General features: G+C 46.1%; 1 protein-coding gene across 6 annotated transcripts in view; it reads left to right on the plus strand.

Annotated features, from left to right (window-relative positions):
- Positions 1 to 20,657, plus strand: part of mark2b (MAP/microtubule affinity-regulating kinase 2b) — a 171,242-nt gene that overhangs the window by 90,536 nt on the left and 60,049 nt on the right. For all 6 annotated transcript variants that reach the window (XM_060855450.1, XM_060855447.1, XM_060855448.1 and 3 more), the window contains exons 4-5: positions 15,628 to 15,676; positions 16,917 to 16,982. In XM_060855450.1, the coding sequence (XP_060711433.1) occupies positions 15,628 to 15,676; positions 16,917 to 16,982 (115 nt within the window). The remainder of the gene's footprint in view (positions 1 to 15,627; positions 15,677 to 16,916; positions 16,983 to 20,657) is intronic.

Consider the following 20,657-nt stretch of genomic DNA (forward strand, 5'->3'; position numbering starts at 1 on the left):
CACTGTAAAACTCACTCTGAACACCCTATACAGCGAGGAACACTGTAAAACTCCCTCTGAACACCCTGTACAGCGAGGAACATTGTAAAATTCACTCTGAACACCCTTTGCAGTGAGGAACACTGTAAAACTCACTCTGAACACCCTTTGCAGTGAGGAACACTGTAAAACTCACTCTGAACACCCTATACAGCGAGGAACACTGTAAAACTCACTCTGAACACCCTTTGCAGTGAGGAACACTGTAAAACTCACTCTGAACACCCTTTGCAGTGAGGAACACTGTAAAACTCACTCTGAACACCCTGTATAACGAGGAACACTGTAAAACTCACTCTGAACTCCCTGTACCGTGAGGAACACTGTAAAACTCACTCTGAACTCCCTGTACAGCGAGAAACACTGTAAAACTCACTCTGAACATCCTGTACAGCGAGGAGCATTGTAAAACTCCCTCTGAACACCCTGTACAGTGAGGAACATTGTAAAACTCACTCTGAACACCCTGTACTGCGAGGAACACTGTAAAACTCACATAGAACACCCTGTACAGTGAGGAGCTCTGTAACATTCACTCTGAACTTTCCAGGAACACTAAAACTCACTGAACACCCTGTACAGCGAGGAACACTGTAAAACTCACCCTGTAGTGTGAGGAACACTGCAAAATTCACTCCGAACATCCTGTACAGCGAGGAACTCTGTAAACTCACACGGAACACCCTATACAGCGAGGGGCACTAAAACTCACTCTGAACTCCCTGTACAGTGAGTAGCATTGTAAAACTAACTCTGACCTCCTGTAGTGCAAGGGATATTGTAAAACGCACGTGGAACTGCCTGTGTTGAGGGGTACTGTAAGTCTCGCTAAGAAATCAATGTACTGAGAGGGATACATTTAGCCTCATTCCGAACTTTGTGTGAGGGGCACTATAAGGCTCAATCAGACCTTCGAGTACACTGAGCGACAACGTAAAATTCTCATGGGACTCGTTATAACATGAGGGACACTATGTAACTCACTCAGACCTCCCTGTACTGTGAGGGACACTACAACTCACTCGGGACTCTCTGTGGTGTGAGGGGTACCATATGTCCCACCGAGAGGGATACTGCAAAACTCACTCAGGACTCCCTGTAGTGTGAGGAGAATTGTAAAACTTACTCAGAACACCCTGTGGTGTGAGGACCACTGTAAACTCATTTGGAACTCCCTGTGGCGTGAGGACCACTGTAAACTCATTTGGAACTCCCTGTGGCGTGAGGACCACTGTAAACTCATTCGGAACACCCTGTGGCGTGAGGACACTGTAAACTCATTTGGAACACCCTGTGGCGTGAGGATCCCTGTATAAATTGCTTGTATCTCACTGTAATGTGAAGAAGATGGTAAAACCTGTTTGAATCTCTTTGTGGAGGTTCAATGTTGAGGTAGCATCACACTGTTGGAGGGTGTGCATTGTTGCAGGCTCAGCACTGAGCGAGCTGGTGGTGTCAGAGGGTCAGATCTGAGGGAGCACCACACTGTCGGAGGGTCTCTACTGAGGGAGTGCTGCACTGTTGGACGGTGAGTGCTGAGGAGGGGCTGATGACAGTCAGTGGTTTCAGAGTCGGATCCTGTGATACCATTTGAAGTTCAGCTTTAATCCCCACTATCTCACATTGGGAAGTTTAACACACTTCTCAACAATGCTAATTGAAGGACGTCTGACTCGAACAGACTTGATGGGCTGAATGGTTTACAACTGCTCCCTTGTGTTATGGTCTTATAGTCTCTGGCAGGACAGCCATCATGTTCCAAAGATATTTGGATGAATGAGGTACATGGGTATGATAATTTTCACACTGTGAAGATTTCACAGATCTGGGTGAATTAGTTTCTCTGCTTCTGTCACTTTTCAGATCAATGTGTGTGTACTGTTGGGACTTAATGGCTGCATGAGTGCTCTCAACAGAGCGTTAACTTTTACAAAGGCAGGGAAGGACTTGGTATTGGCAGCAACACGCCACATCCATGGCTGTTATCCGATGCTGGTTTTAAACGTAATCTTTTCATTTATGTAAGAAGCCATGCATTTACAATAGGGGGACAGAGATCGATTATACTTGTAAGACTGGATTCTCCAGATAGTATGGAGCACCTTCAGGAAACCGAAACCTGTGTCAATGCAGGGCTTGGCATTGTAAAACTCAGGCTGACAGGCAGAGAAAGGACATTATGGGATGAAGGACTGGTGATAGTTGGAGGCAGGTGAAAGTCACCAACCAACCTGCTGTCTCTTCTGTGCCCTGTCCCCCTCATGCGCGCAGCTTCTGTAGCCATTGCCCTCACATTCATGGGCGCTCTGTCCTACCCCCCACCTCACCACCACCTCGTGCATGCGCTCTGCCCCCTTCCCCTCGTGCACGTGGGCAATCTGTTCCCCTCCCCTTTCCCCATGTGCGCGATCTATCCATCCCCCCCCGCCTCGCGTGTGGGCACTCTGTCCTCCACCCCCTTGCCCTCGTGTGTGCTCTGTCCTCCTCCCCCTTGACCTCGCATGTGAGCTCTGTCCCCTACCCCTGTCGCTTGGTCCCCTTGCATCTTGCACTCAGTCCCCCTCCCCTTCACACCTACGCACAGGCACTCTGTCCACCTATCACTCCCGCGTGTGCATTCTGTCACCCTCCCCAGTGCGTGCTTTGTTCCCTTCCCCTTGTGCTCACGTGCTCTGTCCCCCTCGTCCTGGCGCGTGTTCTGCCTCCCTCCCCCTCATCCCATGTGATCTGTCCCACTCCCCCTCCATCTCACATGTGTGCGCTCTGTGTCCTTTGCCCATGCTCTGTCCCCTTCCCCCCTGCCCTGTCCCCTGTCGCCCTCGCCCTGTCCTCTTCGCCCACGCTCTGTTGTCCATGCGCTGTCCCTTTTGTGCATGTGCACTCCTCCTCGCAGTCTGTCTCTCCCCCGCATGCCTGCTGTCTCTCTCCCCCTCTCTCATGTGCACTTGCGCCCTCTTCTCTCCCTCCCCCAACATGCACCCAGAGGCACCATGCTTCATACTTCATCACGCCCCCCCCCCCCCATACTCCTCATTTTTTTCTGCCCTCCCAAATACTCACACTCCCACACACCCACTCTTCCCTGTCACACTCATTTCCCCACATGCACATCCCTGCAACCTCTTATTTTATGTATACGCTCACACTTACCCACCAACACTTCCTTCCTACTAATCCCATTAAAGATGCACCCACAAATGCGCGTGCGCACAGAATGGTCTACGTATGTTCCCTCCACATAATTCCCCCTCCATACACACATGCCCATCATAACCAGAGTCATTCCTGGTCTTATCCCTCTGCCATGTGCCGTCTTTCTCTCTTCTCCTCCTCTTCTCCCCACCTGCACCTCTTCTGCGCGCTCACCTTTTTGTTCTCTCCCAATCCTGTTTTAGTCCATTACAATTTACCCTTCCTTCTGCCCTTTTCTCCTGGTGTCCTCTCCCTATCTATTTCTGGTTTTAGTGCTGACCCCCTTTTCCCGAACATTCGCTTTGGGCCAAGAATGAACCACTGCTGACTATCTGTATGTTTCTTGTGTCCTTTGGGTCTTTTTCATGATGCTGATTTGCTATAATCCAGTCATTCACTCCTGCTTGAGCAATTCTATAGTTTGGGAATGGCTACCAGCTTCAAATTAAGCCATCCAGGTCTATGTCCACTTGTACACTGTCCTTTCTTTCCCAGGACAGAAGGTATTTCAGCTTCTGCCAGCTGCCCATTGCTGTGTCAAATCTGGTTTGTTAAATATATTTGAGCTGAGTGACACTTATACATTCAACTAATTGAAAGAGCAACAGTAGGTATTACAGGGACCCTCCAAAATGCCTTGTTTTGATACTTGGCAGAGTTTTAATGCTGGATATCTGTACTGGTTTTCATTAAAGATTGTTGAATTAAAGACAAGATGGTTGCAATAAGCCAATCACATCACAAATAAGTATGCTTCCTTTAACCTTTATTCTCATTTCCCCCGGTTTTCTCATTTTGAATTGGTCTTTGTTGACCTAATGAGCTTGGGCTGTTTTTATTATCCATGGGCAGTGGCTTTTGCTGGCTAGACCCACCATTTATTGACCATCCCTATTTGGCCCTTGAGAAAGTGGTGGAAAGCTGCCTTTATGTGCTGTAGGTAGAACTATAATGCCCTTAGGGAGGGAATTCCATGATTTTGACCCAGCGACACTGTTAGATTGGTGATTGGCTTGGAGGGGGTCTTGCAGGGAGTGGTATTTTTATGTATCTGCTGCCTTTGCTGTTGTAGTGGAGGTAGTGGGGTTGTGCAGCAGTGCCTGGTGATGGTGGGTGATTGGGCTGTCAGTCCAGTCTGGCCAGTGCAGTCCTGTTGACTTAACATTTTGAGCTGCCTCTTCTATTTTTACCGTTACCATTGATGAATGTGGTTTGACTGTTGATTCCAATAATCACACCTCGTACTGCTAATTACTATCTTGCCCTCTTGTTTTTACTGTCTGTTTCTGATGTGGACTTGACTGTGATTAATGGTGGTCATCTCTGGTGCATTCACATGTACCTTGGGAAGATACAGGAATGTAGAGCTGAGAGTCCCTGCAGGGTTGTAGGTGTCACAATGCACTGACATACTCCAGCTCTCGTTTCTCCTCCTCCTCCCGTTCCCCCCACCCAAAATAAAATCATGTTGTCATCTCCTGTGTAATTTCAGTCCTTTAAAGGATCAGAATCTGTTCTTACAGGTATTCCTATCTTCCTGGGTAGTGCATTGCTACTGAGGGCAAAGCTGTTACTTTGCATTCCTTTACAAAACAAAGCCAGCAGTGATGCACATAAACTCAAGCAGGTTCCTGAGACTGTGCTGTTTAGCCACTGCCTTGCATGGTTCCAAAAGTTCTGGATTTTGCTTGCAGTGTATTGAAGGTGTATTGCTTATCTGACCTTGAAATCAGTATATGTTTGTACAAAGCTGACGGTTCAAGGTGGTGGGAGAGGCTATATCAGTTGGTGATTAGTTTCAGTACTAAACAAGGATTTGGTCTCAATTGAAAATATGGTCAATAGCTTTGTATGGGATTAGTCAGAGCTATGACAGCAGCAGTTGTGGGAAGGTCAGGAAGAAACTGTTTATATGATATGCCCCGGACCCTACCCAATTTGTTTTGATGATAACAGGGCCAGCTCTTTTTCTCCCGCCTCAAAAAAACCCTCCTTTCTGAAAGCACTGCCACTGACTCATTCAGTGCCCAGGGAGCCATGGTCGAGGGTTAGCCAGTATCATTCAGATGAACCATACTTGTGGCAGTGTTGAGGGAGTGCTGCACTGTCAGAGTTAGTGCTGCTCTGTCGAGGGTTGGCACCGAGAGAGCACTGCACCGTCGGAGGGTTGGAGCCAAGGGAGCGCTGCGCGGTCAGAGGTTCGAAGCTGAGGGAGCACTGTGTTGTCGGAAGGTCAGTGCCAAGGGAGTGCTGCACGATCAGGGCAGCAGTGCCAAAGGAGTACTGCGCCGGCAGAGGGTTGGTGCCAAGGGAGCGCTGCGTCATCGGAGGGTCGGTCCCAAGGGAGTGCCTCACTGTCGGAGGGTCAGTGCTGAGGGAGCGCTGCGCCATTGGAGGATCGGTCCCAAGGGAGTGCCTCACCGTCGGAGGGTCAGTGCTGAGGGAGCTCTGCACCGTTGGAGGGTCAGTGCTGAGGGAGCTCTGCACCGTCGGAGGGTCAGTGCTGAGGGAGCTCTGCACCGTCGGAGGGTCAGTGCTGAGGGAGCTCTGCACCGTCGGAGGGTCAGTGCTGAGGGAGCTCTGCGCCGTCGGAGGGTCGGTGCCGAGGCAGCACTGCGCCGTCGGAGGGTCGGTGCCGAGGCAGTGCCACGCCGTCAGAAGGTCAGTGTCGAGGCAGCGCCACGCCGTTGGAGGGTTGGTGCCAAGGGGGTGTGCTGCTCTTATCGGAGGGTCGGTGCCAAATAAGTGCTGCGCCGTTGGAGGGTTGGTGCCTAGGGAACACTGCGCCGTCAGAAGATCGGCACCCAGGGAGCTCTGCGCTTTCCGGGGGTCAGTCCCAAGGGGAATTGTGCCGTCGGAGAATTGGTCCCATGGGGGCGCTGAGTCATTGGAGGGTCATGCCAAGGCAGCATTGTCGAAGGGTCAGTACTGAGGGAGCACCATGCTATTGGAGGATCACTGCCAAGGGAGTGTTGCGCCATCGGAGGGTCGGCACCAAGAAAGTACTGCATTCTGAGGTGCTGCGCCTTCTCTTTGAGCGTCTGACAGCTCATCGAAGCCATAAGATATTGTGGAAATTCAGTCTCTGTTGCATTGAGGACAGACATGGTCATTAGTGCACAGCAAATGCTATTAATGGAGCTGGTAATAACTGATATGTTAATGTTTGATGTTTCCTACATTACACGAAGAGATTGTCACAGCATTGACCTTGTGAAGTCTTGGAAGGTTCTGAGCTGGTGAACAGCATTATGGAAATGCTTATTTTGACTCTTGGTTGAGGGATGAGTGTTCTGTACTGAGAAAACTGTCCTATGCAGGGAGGCTGGATTGTTGGACCTCTGTAAGAAGTTGCATTTTTACCTGTCTCCTACAGAGATGTTGAGTCATAGAAATGCAAGTAAGCCATTCAGTAAGATCATGTCTGATCTGTGACCTAACTCCCGATGCTGCCTTGGATCTATATCTCTAGATAACCTTCCTTAATAAAATAAATTGTCTAGCTCAGATTTGAATTTAGCAATTAAATTCGCATCAACTGCCATTTGAGGAAGAGAGTTAGTTCCAAGCCTCCACTCTGTGTGTCGAAGTGCTTCCTGACATCACTCCTGAATGGCCTGTATCTAATTTTTAGACATTGCGTCTGCGTGTACCTCTGTCATCAACTCAGAAATTGCTGGAGTCTCTTTATTTAAAATCTGGGGTGCGGGGCACACTTCTGTGCATGGGTGTTACTTCTGATGTTTAAGGTTTTCCTGTTAGTGGAACTCATTATACACTGCTGTATCAATATTTGCCTTCCCAAAATGTTGTGTGAACCATCACTTAGCAGCCCAGGCCAATTGGTGACTCTGGCTGTCTCTTTAATGGCAATGCTTGGATATGTTTTTCAACAATTCTAATTTTTATTGCCCTTGAGATGCTGGTAGTTGTGATGAAAAATCCTTGGTGGATAGGATCAAGGATAACCCCAAGGCATTTTATGCGTATGTGAGAAACATGAGAATGACGAGAACGAGGGTAGGTCCGATCAAGGACAGCAGTGGGAGATTGTGTATTGAGTCGGAAGAGATAGGAGAGGGCTTGAATGAGTACTTTTCTTCAGTATTTATGAACGAGAGGGACCGTATTGTTGAAGAGGAGAGTGTGAAACGGACTGGTAAGCTAGAAGAGATACTTGTTAGGAAGGAAGGTGTATTGGACATTTTGAACAACTTGAGGATAGACAAGTCCCCCGGGCCTGACGGGATATATCCTAGGATTATGTGGGAAGCAAGAGAGGAAATTGCAGTGCCGTTGGCAATGATCTTTTCGTCTTCACTGTCAACGGGGGTGGTACCAGGGGACTGGAGAGTAGCGAATGTTGTGCCCCTGTTCAAAAAAGGGAATAGGGATAACCCTGGGAATTACAGGCCAGTTAGTCTTACTTCTGTGGTAGGCAAAGTAATGGAAAGGGTACCGAGGGATAAGATTTATGAGTATCTGGAAAGACACTGCTTGATTAGGGGCAGCCAGCACGGATTTGTGAAGGGCAGGTCTTGCCTTACAACTCTTATTGAATTCTTTGAGGAGGTGACCAAGCATGTGGATGAGGGTAGAGCAGTGGATGTAGTATACATGGATTTTAGTAAGGCATTTGATAAGGTTCCCCATGGTAGGCTTATGCGGAAAGTCAGGAGGCATGGGATAGTGGGAAATTTGGCCAATTGGATAGAAAACTGGCTAACCGGTCGAAGTCAGAGAGTGGTGGTAGATGGTAAATATTCAGCCTGGAGCCCAGTTACGAGTGGAGTTCCGCAGGGATCAGTTCTGGGTCCTCTGCTGTTTGTAATTTTTATTAATGACTTGGATGAGGGAGTCAAAGGGTGGGTCAGTAAATTTGCAGATGATACGAAGATTGGTGGAGTTGTGGACAGTGAGGAGGGTTGTTGTCGGCTGCAAAGGGACTTAGATATGATGCAGAGCTGGGCTGAGGAGTGGCAGATGGAGTTCAACCCTGCCAAGTGTGAGGTTGTCCATTTTGGAAGAACAAATAAGAATGCGGAATACAGGGTTAATGGTAGGGTTCTTAGTAAGGTGGAGGAGCAGAGGGATCTTGGGGTCTATGTACATAGATCTTTGAAAGTTGCCACTCAGGTGGATAGAGCTTGTAAGAAGGCCTACGGTGTATTAGCGTTCATTAGCAGAGGGATTGAATTCAAGAGTCGTGAAGTGATGTTGCAGCTGTACAGGACTTTGGTGAGGCCACATTTGGAGTACTGTGTGCAGTTCTGGTCGCCTCACTTTAGGAAAAATGTGGAAGCTTTGGAGAGGGTGCAGAGAAGATTTACCAGGATGTTGCCTGGAATGGAGAATAGGTCGTACGAGGATAGGTTGAGAGTTCTCGGTCTTTTCTCGTTGGAACGGCGAAGGATGAGGGGTGACTTGATAGAGGTTTATAAGATGATCAGAGGAATAGATAGAGTAGACAGTCAGAAACTTTTTCCCCGGGTACAACAGAGTGTTACAAGGGGACATAAATTTAAGGTGAAGGGTGGAAGGTATAGGGGAGATGTCAGGGGTGGGTTCTTTACCCAGAGATTGGTGGGGGCATGGAATGCGCTGCCCGTGGGAGTGGTAGAGTCAGCATCATTGGCGACCTTTAAGCGGCAATTGGATAGGTACATGGATGGGTGCTTAATCTAGGATAGATGTTCGGCACAACATCGTGGGCCGAAGGGCCTGTTCTGTGCTGTATTGTTCTATGTTCTATGTGATCGTACGCAATGGAAGTGTCTTACTTATCCATTTCTCAAGGCAGTAAAGGGTCAGCCATTTATAGTAGGTCTGGCGTCACATGTAGGCCAGATTAAGTAAGGACAGCAGGTAAGGTTCAGTGCATTACTGAAACAGTTTGATGACAATCCAGCAGGTCTAGGGTCATTCCTGATGCTGGTTTTATATTTCAGATTTCTTTGTTTGAATTTATATTCTGCAGCTGCTATGGTAGAATTGGAGCTGATATCTTTGGAACTTCACTGCAGGTTGACTGGATTGTTAAACTTGTGTTCTAACCACTGTTTTGCTGCATGTACTGTGGTGTGAATCAGGTTTGGCTGGAATCTATTTGAAGCAGGCAGATATTAACATTTATCTGAATGGATCGTTCAGCCCCAGACTGAAATACTTGTGAACGATCATGGCATGCCCTGGCATAAATAGAACCTGGTTGTTTTTCAAAGCCATGCAATGTAAACATGAGCAGTATTTTCTTACATTGACCTCACTGGATTTGACCCTTGGCACGTCAGCTTGGCTGCTGCGCAGTGTTGTTAGTATTTATTTATAGCCCCGAGGGGCTGGGAGGTGTGGTTACCAGAGAGCTCTTTCATCTCGCTCTCGCTCTTGTTCAGAAATCCTGATGATAACTTCCCTTATTCCTCGCTGTTTGAGGAAGGGAAGGTTCCTTTTGTAACCCATAGCTGACCAATACTACAGCTGTATGGCCCCTGGGTGTGTGTTCCTTGTACCTTTGCTGAGAAACTGTGTACGTCATGCTAATCCTGGTTTTTTTCGTACAGTACTTACTCTCATCTGGAATACCTATTTTTTTTGCCCCCCTGTCCCCAGTTTGGATACAAATTTCTTTACAGCCGCAAGCTTTTAAGTAAGGACCACCCATAAATCCCAGTGCATTCAATCTCAAAAACAAATGCCAGACGGTCAGAATCTGACTGTTATCGGTCTTCATCAGGGCACTGAATAAAGTACTGCGCTACTTAAGGGAGTGCGAGAACTTAAGCAATCATGCACAACAGATTTTAGTAAGTGTTTATTGTAGCAAACAAGCTGAAAGTTGCAGGAAAGAGTAGATTCAGTTTCCTATTTGTGTGGCTGCTGTTAACATTTTAGATGGCTCAGGGTTAGCAAAAACGCTTGTCATTCCTATCACTGCACTGCAATACCTCTCTCATTATTGGAACATTCACCTTTCTTTCTGTCAGTCTCTCCTTGACTGTACTTGCAGATCTCCTCCAGCCCCTAGAGCGCTCAGAAATATCTGAGCTTCTCTGCTTCTGGCCCTTTGTTGTCCCCCCACATTTTAATCTAGCTCCATCATTGCCCCCAGTTATCATCATAGAATCCCCACAGTGTGGAAACAGGACATTCGGCCCATCGAGTCCACACTGACCCTCTGAACAGCATTCACCCAGACCCAGCTTCCACAAGAATAAAAAGAAATGATTCCCAGTTACAGGAGGAGTCAGAAGCCAGAGGTACACAGATTTAAGAAGATTAGCAAAAGAGAAAGGCAGTGAGGAATATTGTAACACAGAAAGTTGTTGTGATCTAGAATGTGCTGCCTACCTGGGCAGTGGAAACAGATTCAACAGGAAATATCAAAATGAATTCATAGATTTCATGGAATCCCTAGAGTGTGGAAGCAGGTCATTCAACCCATCAAGTCAACATCAACCCTCCAAAGAGCATCCTACCCAGATCACATCCCTAAACTCCCTCCTTACTTAATTAAATCTGCAATTAAAAAGCTAATCACCACCAATGGTGATCATAAAACCATAATTGATTTGCCGTTTTAAAAAAAAACCTGCTTCACAAATGTTCTTCAGAGAAGGAAACCTTCCAGGTTGACCTGGTCTGACCTAACCTAAAGGACTCTAGAGCCACAGCAATGTGATTGATTCCTAACTCTTTCTGAAACAGACACACAAGACACACTACTGTTCAAGCAGTCACTTGGTGGAACAAAACTTGAATCTTCTTGAAAAAAGAAACGTGTTTTTTTTTCATTCATTTGTGGCTTCGCTGGCTGGCCAGCATTTATTGCCCATCCATAATTGTCCTTGTGAAGGTAGTGGTGAGCTGCCTTCTTGAACCACTGCAGTCCATGTGCTGTGGGTTGACGCCCATTGCCCTTAAGGAGAGAATTCTAGGATTTTCACTGAAGGAATGATTTATTTCTAAGTCAGGATGGTGAGTGGCTTGAAAGGGAATTTGTAGGTGATGGTCTTCTAATGTGTCTGCTGCACTTGTCCTTCTAGATGGAAGTGTTGTGGGTTTGGAAGGTGCTATCTGAGGGTCTTTGGTGAATTTTTGGAGTGCGCCTTGTAATGTCCCTACTGAGCATCTGTGATGGTGGGAGTAGGTGTTTGTGAATGTGGTGCCTATCGAGCAGGGGGCTGCTTTGTTCTTGTGTGTAGTTGGAGCTGCGCTAGTCCAGGCAAGTGGAGATTATTCCGTCACACTCCTGACTTGTGCCATATAGATAGTAGACAGGCTTTGGGAAGTCGGGAGATGAGTTACTCGCTTCAATATTCCTAGCCTCCGCCCTGCTCTTGTAGCATGTGTTTATGTGGTGAGTCCAGTTCATTTTCTGGTCAATGGTAACCCCCAGGATATTGATAATGGAGATTTGATTATATTAACACCACTGTCAAGGGGTGGTGGTTAGAGTGTCCGTTATTAATGATTGTCATAGTGTGGCATGAATGTTACTTGCCACTTGTCAGCCTAGACCTGATATTGTCTAGACCTTGTTGCACGTGAACATGGACCACTTCAGTATCTGAGGAGTCACAAATGGTGCTGAACGTTATGCAATCATCAGCGAATATTCCCACTTTTGATCTTTTGGTGGAGGGAAGGTCATTGGTAAAGAGCTGAAGGTGGTTGGGCCTAGGACACTACCCTGAGGAACTCCAGCATTTGTCTTGTACTCAGAAGGACAAATCAAGAATGCCAAATTTCAGACAATTACATGAATTGCTGCTATAGGGAGAAAAGGCAACTTGGTTGGCAAGTTGACTCTGGCTGATTCTCCAGGCTGCAAAAAATGTGCAGTGCTCAGAATAGTTCAGCAAGTGTTGCCCAGTTGTAGAATCACATCTAAATGTCAGTGGTTTGTTTTGGGATTTGAATATGCAGGCTTGATGAGTATGGTCAGTAGTACTCCTATATGATGAAAAATTGAAAGAACATGAGCTTAAACAGGAAATCAGAGATGTATGTGGTAAAAGGACATCTATAATTATGGGTGACTTTAATCTGAAAATAAATTAGGTGAATCAACTTAGTCACAATTCTATAGAGGAGGAATTCTTAGCATGTATATGGGATAGTTTTTTGGACCAATATGTTGAGCAACCAATGAGAGACAGGCCGTTCCTAGACTGGGTATTATACAGTGAAAATGTGTTGCTGGTCAAAGCACAGCAGGCCAGGCAGCATCTCAGGAATAGGGAATTCGACGTTTCGAGCATAAGCCCTTCATCAGGAATGAGAGAGAGTAGCCAAGCAGGCTAAGATAAAAGGTAGGGAGGAGGGACTTGGGGGAGGGGCGATGGAGGTGGGATAGGTGGAAGGAGGTCAAGGTGAGGGTGATAGGCCGGAGTGGGGTGGGGGCGCGTGGCTGAAGAGTTTCTGTGCAGAGGAGATGACCTGGGGGGTGCAGTGAGAGAGAGACTCACTGAAATCCTTGTAGAGGGAGGAAGAGAGCTTCTTCAAGGAAGGCATCCTTGTAAGAGGATTCGCAGTAGGTTAAAATCTTCGAGTAAAAAATGAGGTACAGTGAGAAAGGAATAATTGGTAATGTGATTGTGAGAGGCCCCTTGGGAATGAACGAACACAATGTGATAGGACTCTGTATCAAGATTTTAATTTAGATAATTAGATAATTCAAGAGTTTAATTTAGATAAATGTGAGGTGCTGCATTTTGGAAAAGCAAATCAGAGCAGGACTCCACTTAATGGAGAAAGTGAGGTCTGCAGATGCTGGAGATCAGAGCTGAAAATGTGTTGCTAGAAAAGCGCAGCAGGTCAGGCAGCATCCAAGGAACAGGAAATTCGACGTTTCGGGCCAGAGCCCTTCTTCAGGAATGAGGAGAGGGTGCCAAGCAGGCTAAGATAAAAGGTAGGGAGGAGGGACTTGGGGGAGGGGCAGTGGAGATGTGATAGGTGGAAGGAGGTCAAGGTGAGGGTGATAGGCCGGAGTGGGGTGGGGGCGGAGAGGTCAGGAAGAGGATTGCAGGTTAGGAGGGCGGTGCTGAGTTCGAGGAATTCGACTGAGACAAGGTGGGGGGAGGGGAATGAGGAAACTGGAGAAATCTGAGTTCATCCCTTGTGGTTGGAGGGTTCCCAGGCGGAAGATGAGGCGCTCTTCCTCCAACCGTCGTGTTGTTATGTTCTGGCGATGGAGGAGTCCAAGGACCTGCACGTCCTTGGTGGAGTGGGAGGGGGAATTGAAGTGTTGAGCCACGGGGTGGTTGGGTTGGTTGGTGCGGGTGTCCCAGAGGTGTTACTTAATGGTAAGATCCGATGGAGTGTTGCTGAACAGAGACCTTAAAATGCAGGTTCATAGTTCTGTGAAAGTAGAGACGCAGGTAGATAGGATAGTGGAGAAGGCGTTTGTATGCTTTCCTTTATTGGTCAGGGCATTGATTATCAGAGTTGGGAGGTCATGTTACAGCTGTACAGGACATTGGTTAGGCCACTGTTGGAATATTGCGTGCAGTTCTGGTCTCCTTCCTATCGGAAGGATGTTGTGAAACTTGCAAGGTTTCAGAAAAGATTTACAAGGATGTTGCCAGGGGTTGGAGGATTTGAGGCTGAATAGGCTGGGGATGTTTTCCCTGGAGCATTGGAAGCGGAGAGGTGACCTTATAAAATCATGAGGGGCTTGGATCGGGTAAAGAGACAAGGGCTTTTCCCTGGGTTGGGGGAGTCCAGAACTAGAGAGTATAGGTTCAAGGTGAGAGGGGAAAGATGTAAAAGGGAACTAAAGGGCAGTCTTTTCACGCAGAGGGTGGTGTCTGTATGGAATGAGCTGCCAGAGGAAGTGGTGGAGGCTGGTTCAGTTACAGAATTTAAAAGACAGTTGGATGGGTATATGTTTAGGAAAGGTTTAGAGGAATATGGGCCAATTGCTGGTAAATTTGACCAGATTAGGTTAAGATATCTGGTCAGCATGGACAAGTTGGATGAAGGGTCTGTTTTCATGCTGTATATCTCTATGACTCTAAGATGGATACATGAGTAACTAATTCTGAGACTAAGGTCCTGAATCTTAATGAGAGAAACTATGCTAGTATGAGGCGATGGTTGACTATGATGGATTGAGAAATGTTACTGAAAGGAATGACTGTGGATATCTTCTTTTCGACCTATCCACTCCACACCCCCACCCCACCCCCAACCTATCACCTCCATCCCCTCCCCCACTCACCTATTGTACTCAATGCTACTTTCTCCCCACCCCTACCCTCCTCTCATTTATCTCTCCACCCTTCAGGCTCTCTGCCTGTATTCCTGATGAAGGGCTTTTATCTGAAATGTCGATTTCACTGCTGCTCGGATGCTGCCTGAACTGCTGTGCTCTTCTAGCACCATTCTAATTTAGACTCTGGTTTCCAGCATCTGCAGTCATTGTTTTTACGTTGTGGATAAGCAGTGGCAAAGTTCACAAACATGGTCATAGTTGAAAGATGAGGGGTAAACTTTTAGCACTGAGACAAGGAGAAATTTCTTCACTCAGAGAATGGTGGGCCTATAAAATTCACTACCACTGAAACTGGTTGAGGCGAAAGCATAGTGTGTTTTCAAGAAGGAGATAAAATTAGCTCTTGTGGCTGAAGAGATCTATGGATATAGGGGAAGGGTGGGATTACAGTATCGAGCTCAGTGACCATATTGAATGGATGAGCTGGTTTGAGAGGTCAGTTGGCCCACTCCTGCTCTTATCTCCTGTGTTTGTATACTTGATTCAATCTGAGAGCTGGCCTACTAACCTGGTGTTACACCAGCACTGAAATTCATATGCAACATTGTTTAGTCACATCTCAGGCGCAGCCTCTTTTCAGATTGTTGGCAGAATTTCAATGACTGGCTGAGAATGGTTATGTGTTTGTACAGTCACCTAACTGAGATTAGTTAGCTCTCTTTATGATCATTTGGCTAATATTAGTTAGTGTCTGCACTGTCGCTATAGTTGCCTTTATGGTCACTGAGGATTGGATTAGTTTGTCCCTGTGTGTTCCCCAGGATTGAATCGGTTTGTTCTTCTGTGTTCCCCGGGATTGGATCAGTTTGTCCTGTGTGTTCTCTGGGATTGGATCTGTTTGTCCCTGTGTGTTTCCCGGGATTGGATCAGTTTGTCCCTGTGTGTTCCCCAGAATTAGAGTGGTTTGTCCCAGGGTTCCCTATTTTGTGTCTATGTTGTCCCTTATTTTAAAATAGATATTGACATCCCTAATGGGAAAAGTGACACAGACACATAGGGACAAACTGGTTGAATATTTGACTACAGGGTTAAAATTTTATAAACTCACATGTAGATTCTTTGTGTAATGTAAGATGTCAGGTTATGCTGACTGAATTGTCATTTTGTTTGTTCTGTTTTAGTTATTTCGTGAAGTGCGAATAATGAAGATTCTAAATCATCCTAATATAGGTAAGAGTTTGCTTCTTCAAGCTGACCTTCAGTCTGTGGGGAACTGGCTGGCTCTACTATGAGACTGTTAATGGGCTGTTCTATGTGGAGCAGAGTGTTGAGGGTCTCCTTATTCAGACCCAGCTGTTTTTGTTGTGTTCCATCCTTTCTCACTTTGACCCTTCCTGACCCTAACCCTAACCCATCCCAATCTGTGGAAACGTCTGATCTGCATCTTTCCTGTCCACCCCTTTCAGTATTTTGTAACTTTCAATGCGATTACCTCTATCCTCCAACTCTCCCAATCTATGGATTCCAGAGCCTAAGTTGGAAAATGTCAGCCCTAAAACTTGTTCCAGCCCACCTCTCACCATGGCTAAGCAAAGACTTCCTGGGTTTGGGGAAGCTACTGAGATTCTCCCCTCTTAAATTAATCATTTCCAATTCAAGTATACAGCCTTGATCACCTCAGGATGTAATATGGTAGAAAGTGCTGGCATACAATTAATCCTCGCCTTGAATGGGTAACCTTCCCTCAGAACAGCAGGGATATGAGCATACCAATTAGGAACAGGCAGAGGTCATTCAGCCCCTTGATCCTGCTCCACTGTTTGTGGAGCTGATAGCTGGCATGTTCGCATTGGAGTTCTGCATTCCCATCTACACACCTCTGCACTTGACTCCCCAGCCTAACAAGTTTCAATCCTCTTCCATCTTAAATGTTTAGTGACCCCACCTCATTTGCCTTGTGAGGCAGAGTTCCAAAATCGGACAACCCTCTGAGACATAAAAATTTTTATCTTCATCCTGAAAGGGTAGTTAATTTTTAAACAGCTCCCTCCAGATCTAGTCCAATCTATCCAAACTTTTGTCCTGTAAGACAGCCCACTATTTCCAGATATCGATATAGTAAACCTCTTGTGAACTGTCTGCAATGGTAAAACTCTCCCTGGGTACAGAGCATTAGCCTCCACCTCTCATGTACCACATTCCCCCACTCAGGAATCCTTTGAACATGAGAGGTTGGGGGAAGATTTGTTTGTGTAACTCTTTCGCAGTTTATAATTGCTGATTGTATGATACGTACCTGACTCATTGCTCTCAAAGCATGTAGCCGCAGGCTGAAAGTTCAGACCTGTGTTCAGTTTTCTTCTTGATCCTCACCATTCTTTCAGAAGATTAAATTTTTATTGCCCCATAACAGTACATTGAATCAGTGGTGAGACTTCATCTGATTTCTTTTCTCTCTGTGTTTTTGCAGTTAAATTATTTGAAGTTATAGAAACGGAAAAAACACTGTATTTAGTAATGGAGTACGCCAGTGGGGGTGAGTATTGCAGCGGTTTGTGTGTCTGAGAGAATGATGTGTTAGTCACTAGTCCAGAATCTGCTCCAAGCTGGGTAATCCAAATGGAGGACAGGAAAAATTTCTGGCTCTAAGAACTCTTTTTTGAGGTATTTTAGGTGTTGGAGGTGATTTCCTCGAATTCCAGGAGCAGCAATTACTGTTTTATATGCTGTTGGATTGTTTTGGAATTTTGGAGAAAAAAGTCAAAACAACAGCGGTTTAAAAGGGAGAAGAGCAGACAAAGGAAGCACATGGTGAGGACAGTGCAGGAGGGAGAGAGAGAGAGAACTTGTACAGTTATCGCCTTTGCTGTTTGAATTCGTGTATCGCTAGACATCGGAGTGCATCTGAGAAAATTAACAAACAGTGAAATTCACAACTAATCGTGGAGGAACAGTTGGGTGAAGTTCACAGCACAGAATCCGATAAGTTAATTGTTGTTTTAAGTCTGCCCAAGAGAAAGGCTGCAGTAGTGAGTACAGTGGATTCTTTTTTGATTATATGTTTCTGGAGATGAGTCTCTTTATTAAACTTAAAATATAACCTGGAGCAGTGTTTGTAGAGGAATAAGACGGTGTTATTTTCTGGGTCTGTAGATTGTGAAGGAGCAAAAATGGCCTTTGCAGCGATATGTACTTCTTGTCAGATGTGGGAGTTTAAGGGTTACTGTGGATTATATCTGCCATAACTGCTGTTGAATGCGAATCTTATCAGATCGAGTGGATCGGTTGGAGAGAGAGATAGAAGCGGTAAGGAATTTGCAACAGGATGTGATGGATGACAGTTGTAGGAAGGGGGGAAAGTTTCAGATACAGTCACATGGATGGATTAACTCCAGGAAGGGTAAGAGAGGTAGGCAGCTAGTGCAGGAGTCTTTTGTGGATATACCCATTTCAAACTGGTATGCTGTTTTGGAAAATGTAGGGGGTGATGAATTCTCAGGGGAACGTAGCACGAACAGCTAAGTTTCTGGTATTGAGACTGGCTCTAAAGCGACGAGGGGTACGTTCGGCTTCCAAGAGACCAGTTGTGTTAGGGGATTCTGTAGTCAGAGGCACAGACACATTTCTGTGGCCAGCAAAGAAAAAGCAGAATGGTGTGGTTGTTTCCCTGGTGCCAGGATCAAGGATGTCTCAGAGAGGTGCAGAATGTTCTCAAGGGGGAGAGGGGCCAGCAGGAGGTCATTGTCCACATTGGAACCGACAACATTGGAAGGGCAAAGGTTGATATTCTGAAGGGAGATTACAGAGGGTGAGGCAGAAATTTAAAAAGGAGGTCCTCAAGGGTAGTATTATCTGGATTACTCCCAGTGCTACGAGCGAGTGAGAGCAGGAATAGGAGGATAGAGCAGATGAATGCATGGCTGAGCAACTGATGTATGGGAGAAGGATTCACATTTTTGAATCATTGGAATCTCTTTTCGGGTAAGAGTGACCTGCACAAGAAGGGCGGATTGCACCTAAATTGGAAGGGGACTAATATACTGGCAGGGAAATTTGCTTGGGAGGATTTAAACTAGTAAGATGGGGAGGTAGGACCCAGGGAGATAGTGAGGAAAGAGTTCGATCTGAGACTGGTACAGCTGAGAACAGAAGTGAGTCAAACAGTCAGGGCAGGCAGGGACAAGGTAGGACTAAAAAATTAAACTGCATTTATTTCAATGCAAGGGGCCTAACAGGGAAGGCAGATGAACTCAGGGCATAGTTAGGAACATGGGACTGGGATATCATAGCAATTGCGGAAACATGGCTCAGGGATGGGCAGGACTAGCGGCTTAATGTTTCAGGATACAAATGTTGCAGGAAGGATAGAAAGGGAAGCAAGAGAGGAGGGGGAGTGGCATTTTTGATAAGGGATAGCATTACAGCTGTGCTGAGGGGGGATATTCCTGGAAATACATCCAGGGAAGTTATTTGGGTGGAACTGAGAAACAAGAAAGGGATGACCACCTTATTGGGATTGTATTATAGACCACCCAATAGTCAGAGGGAAATTGAGAAACAAACTTGTAAGGAGATCTCAGCTATCTGTCAGAATAATAGGGTAGTTATGGTAGGGGATTTTAACTTTCCAAACATTGACTGGGACTGCCATAGTGTAAAAGGTTTAGATGGAAAGGAATTTCTTAAGTGTGTACAAGACAAATTTCTGATTCAGTATGTGGATGTACCTACTAGAGAAGGTGCAAAGCTTGACCTACTCTTGGGATATAAGGCAGGGCAGGTGACTGAGGTGTCAGTGGGGGAGCACTTTGGGGCCAGTGACCATAATTCTATTTGTTTTAAAATAGTGATGGAAAAGGATAGACCAGGTCTAAAAGTTGAAGTTCTAAATTGGAGTTGGGCCAATTTTGACGGTAATAGGCAAGAAGTTTCGAAAGCCGATTGGAGGCAGATGTTCGCTGGAAAATGGGAAGCCTTCAGAAATGAGATAACAAGAATCCAGAGAAAGTATATTCCTATCAGGGTGAAAGGGAAGGCTGGTAAGTATAGGGAAAGCTGGATGACTAAAGAAATTGAGGTGAAAAATGTGTTGCTGGAAAAGCGCAGCAGGTCAGGCAGTATCCAAGGATCAGGAGAATCGATGTTTCGGGCATAAGCCCTTCTTCCTGATCTGCTGCGCTTTTCCAGTAACACATTTTTCAGCTCTGATCTCCAGCATCTGCAGTCCTCACTTTTTCCTAAAGAAATTGAGGGTTTGATTAAGAAAATGAAGGAAGCATATATCAGGTATAGACAGGCTAGATCGAGTGAATCCGCAGAAGAGAATAAAGAAAGTAGGAGTATACCTAAGAGGGAAATCAGGAGGGCAAAACGGGGACATGAGATAGCCTTGGCAAATAGAATTAAGGAGAATCCAAAGGGTTTTTACAAATATATTAAGGACAAAAGGGTAACTAGGGAGAGAATAGGGCCCCTCAAAGATCAACAAGGCGGCCTTTGTGTGGAGCCACAGAAAATGGGGGAGATATAAATGAATATTTTGCATCAGTGTTTACTGTGGAAAAGGATATGGGAGATATAGACTGTAGGGAAATAGATGGTGACATCTTGCAAAATATCCAGATTACAGAAGAGGAAGTGCTGGATGTTTTGAAACAGTTAAAGGTGGATAAATCTCCAGGACCTGATCAGGTGTACCCGAGAACTCTGTGGGAAGCTAAAGAAGTGATTGCTGGGCCTCTTGCTGAGATATTTGGATCTTCGATTGTCACATGTGAGGTGCCGGAAGACTGGAGGTTGGCAAACGTGGTGCCACTGTTTAAGAAAGGTGGTAATGACAAGCCGGGGAACTATAGACCAGTGAGTCTAACTCAGTGGTGGGCAAGTTGTTGGAGGGAATCCTGAGGGGCAGGATGTACATGTATTTGGAAAGGCAAGGACTGATTCAGGATAGTCAACATGGCTTTGTGCATGGGAAATCATGTCTCACAAACTTGATTGAGTTTTTTGAAGAAGTAACAGAAGATTGATGAGGGCAGAGCAGTAGATGTGATCTATATGGACTTCAGTAATGCGTTCAACAAAGTTCCCCGTGGGAGACTGATCAGCAAGGTTAGATCTCACAGAATACAGAGAGAACTAGCCATTTGGATGCAGAACTGGCTCAAAGGTAGAAGACAGAGGGTGGTGGTGGAGGGTTGTTTTCAGACTG

Source organism: Hemiscyllium ocellatum, chromosome 46 (genome assembly GCF_020745735.1).
Source record: "Hemiscyllium ocellatum isolate sHemOce1 chromosome 46, sHemOce1.pat.X.cur, whole genome shotgun sequence".
Classification (NCBI taxonomy): Eukaryota; Metazoa; Chordata; class Chondrichthyes; order Orectolobiformes; family Hemiscylliidae; genus Hemiscyllium; species Hemiscyllium ocellatum.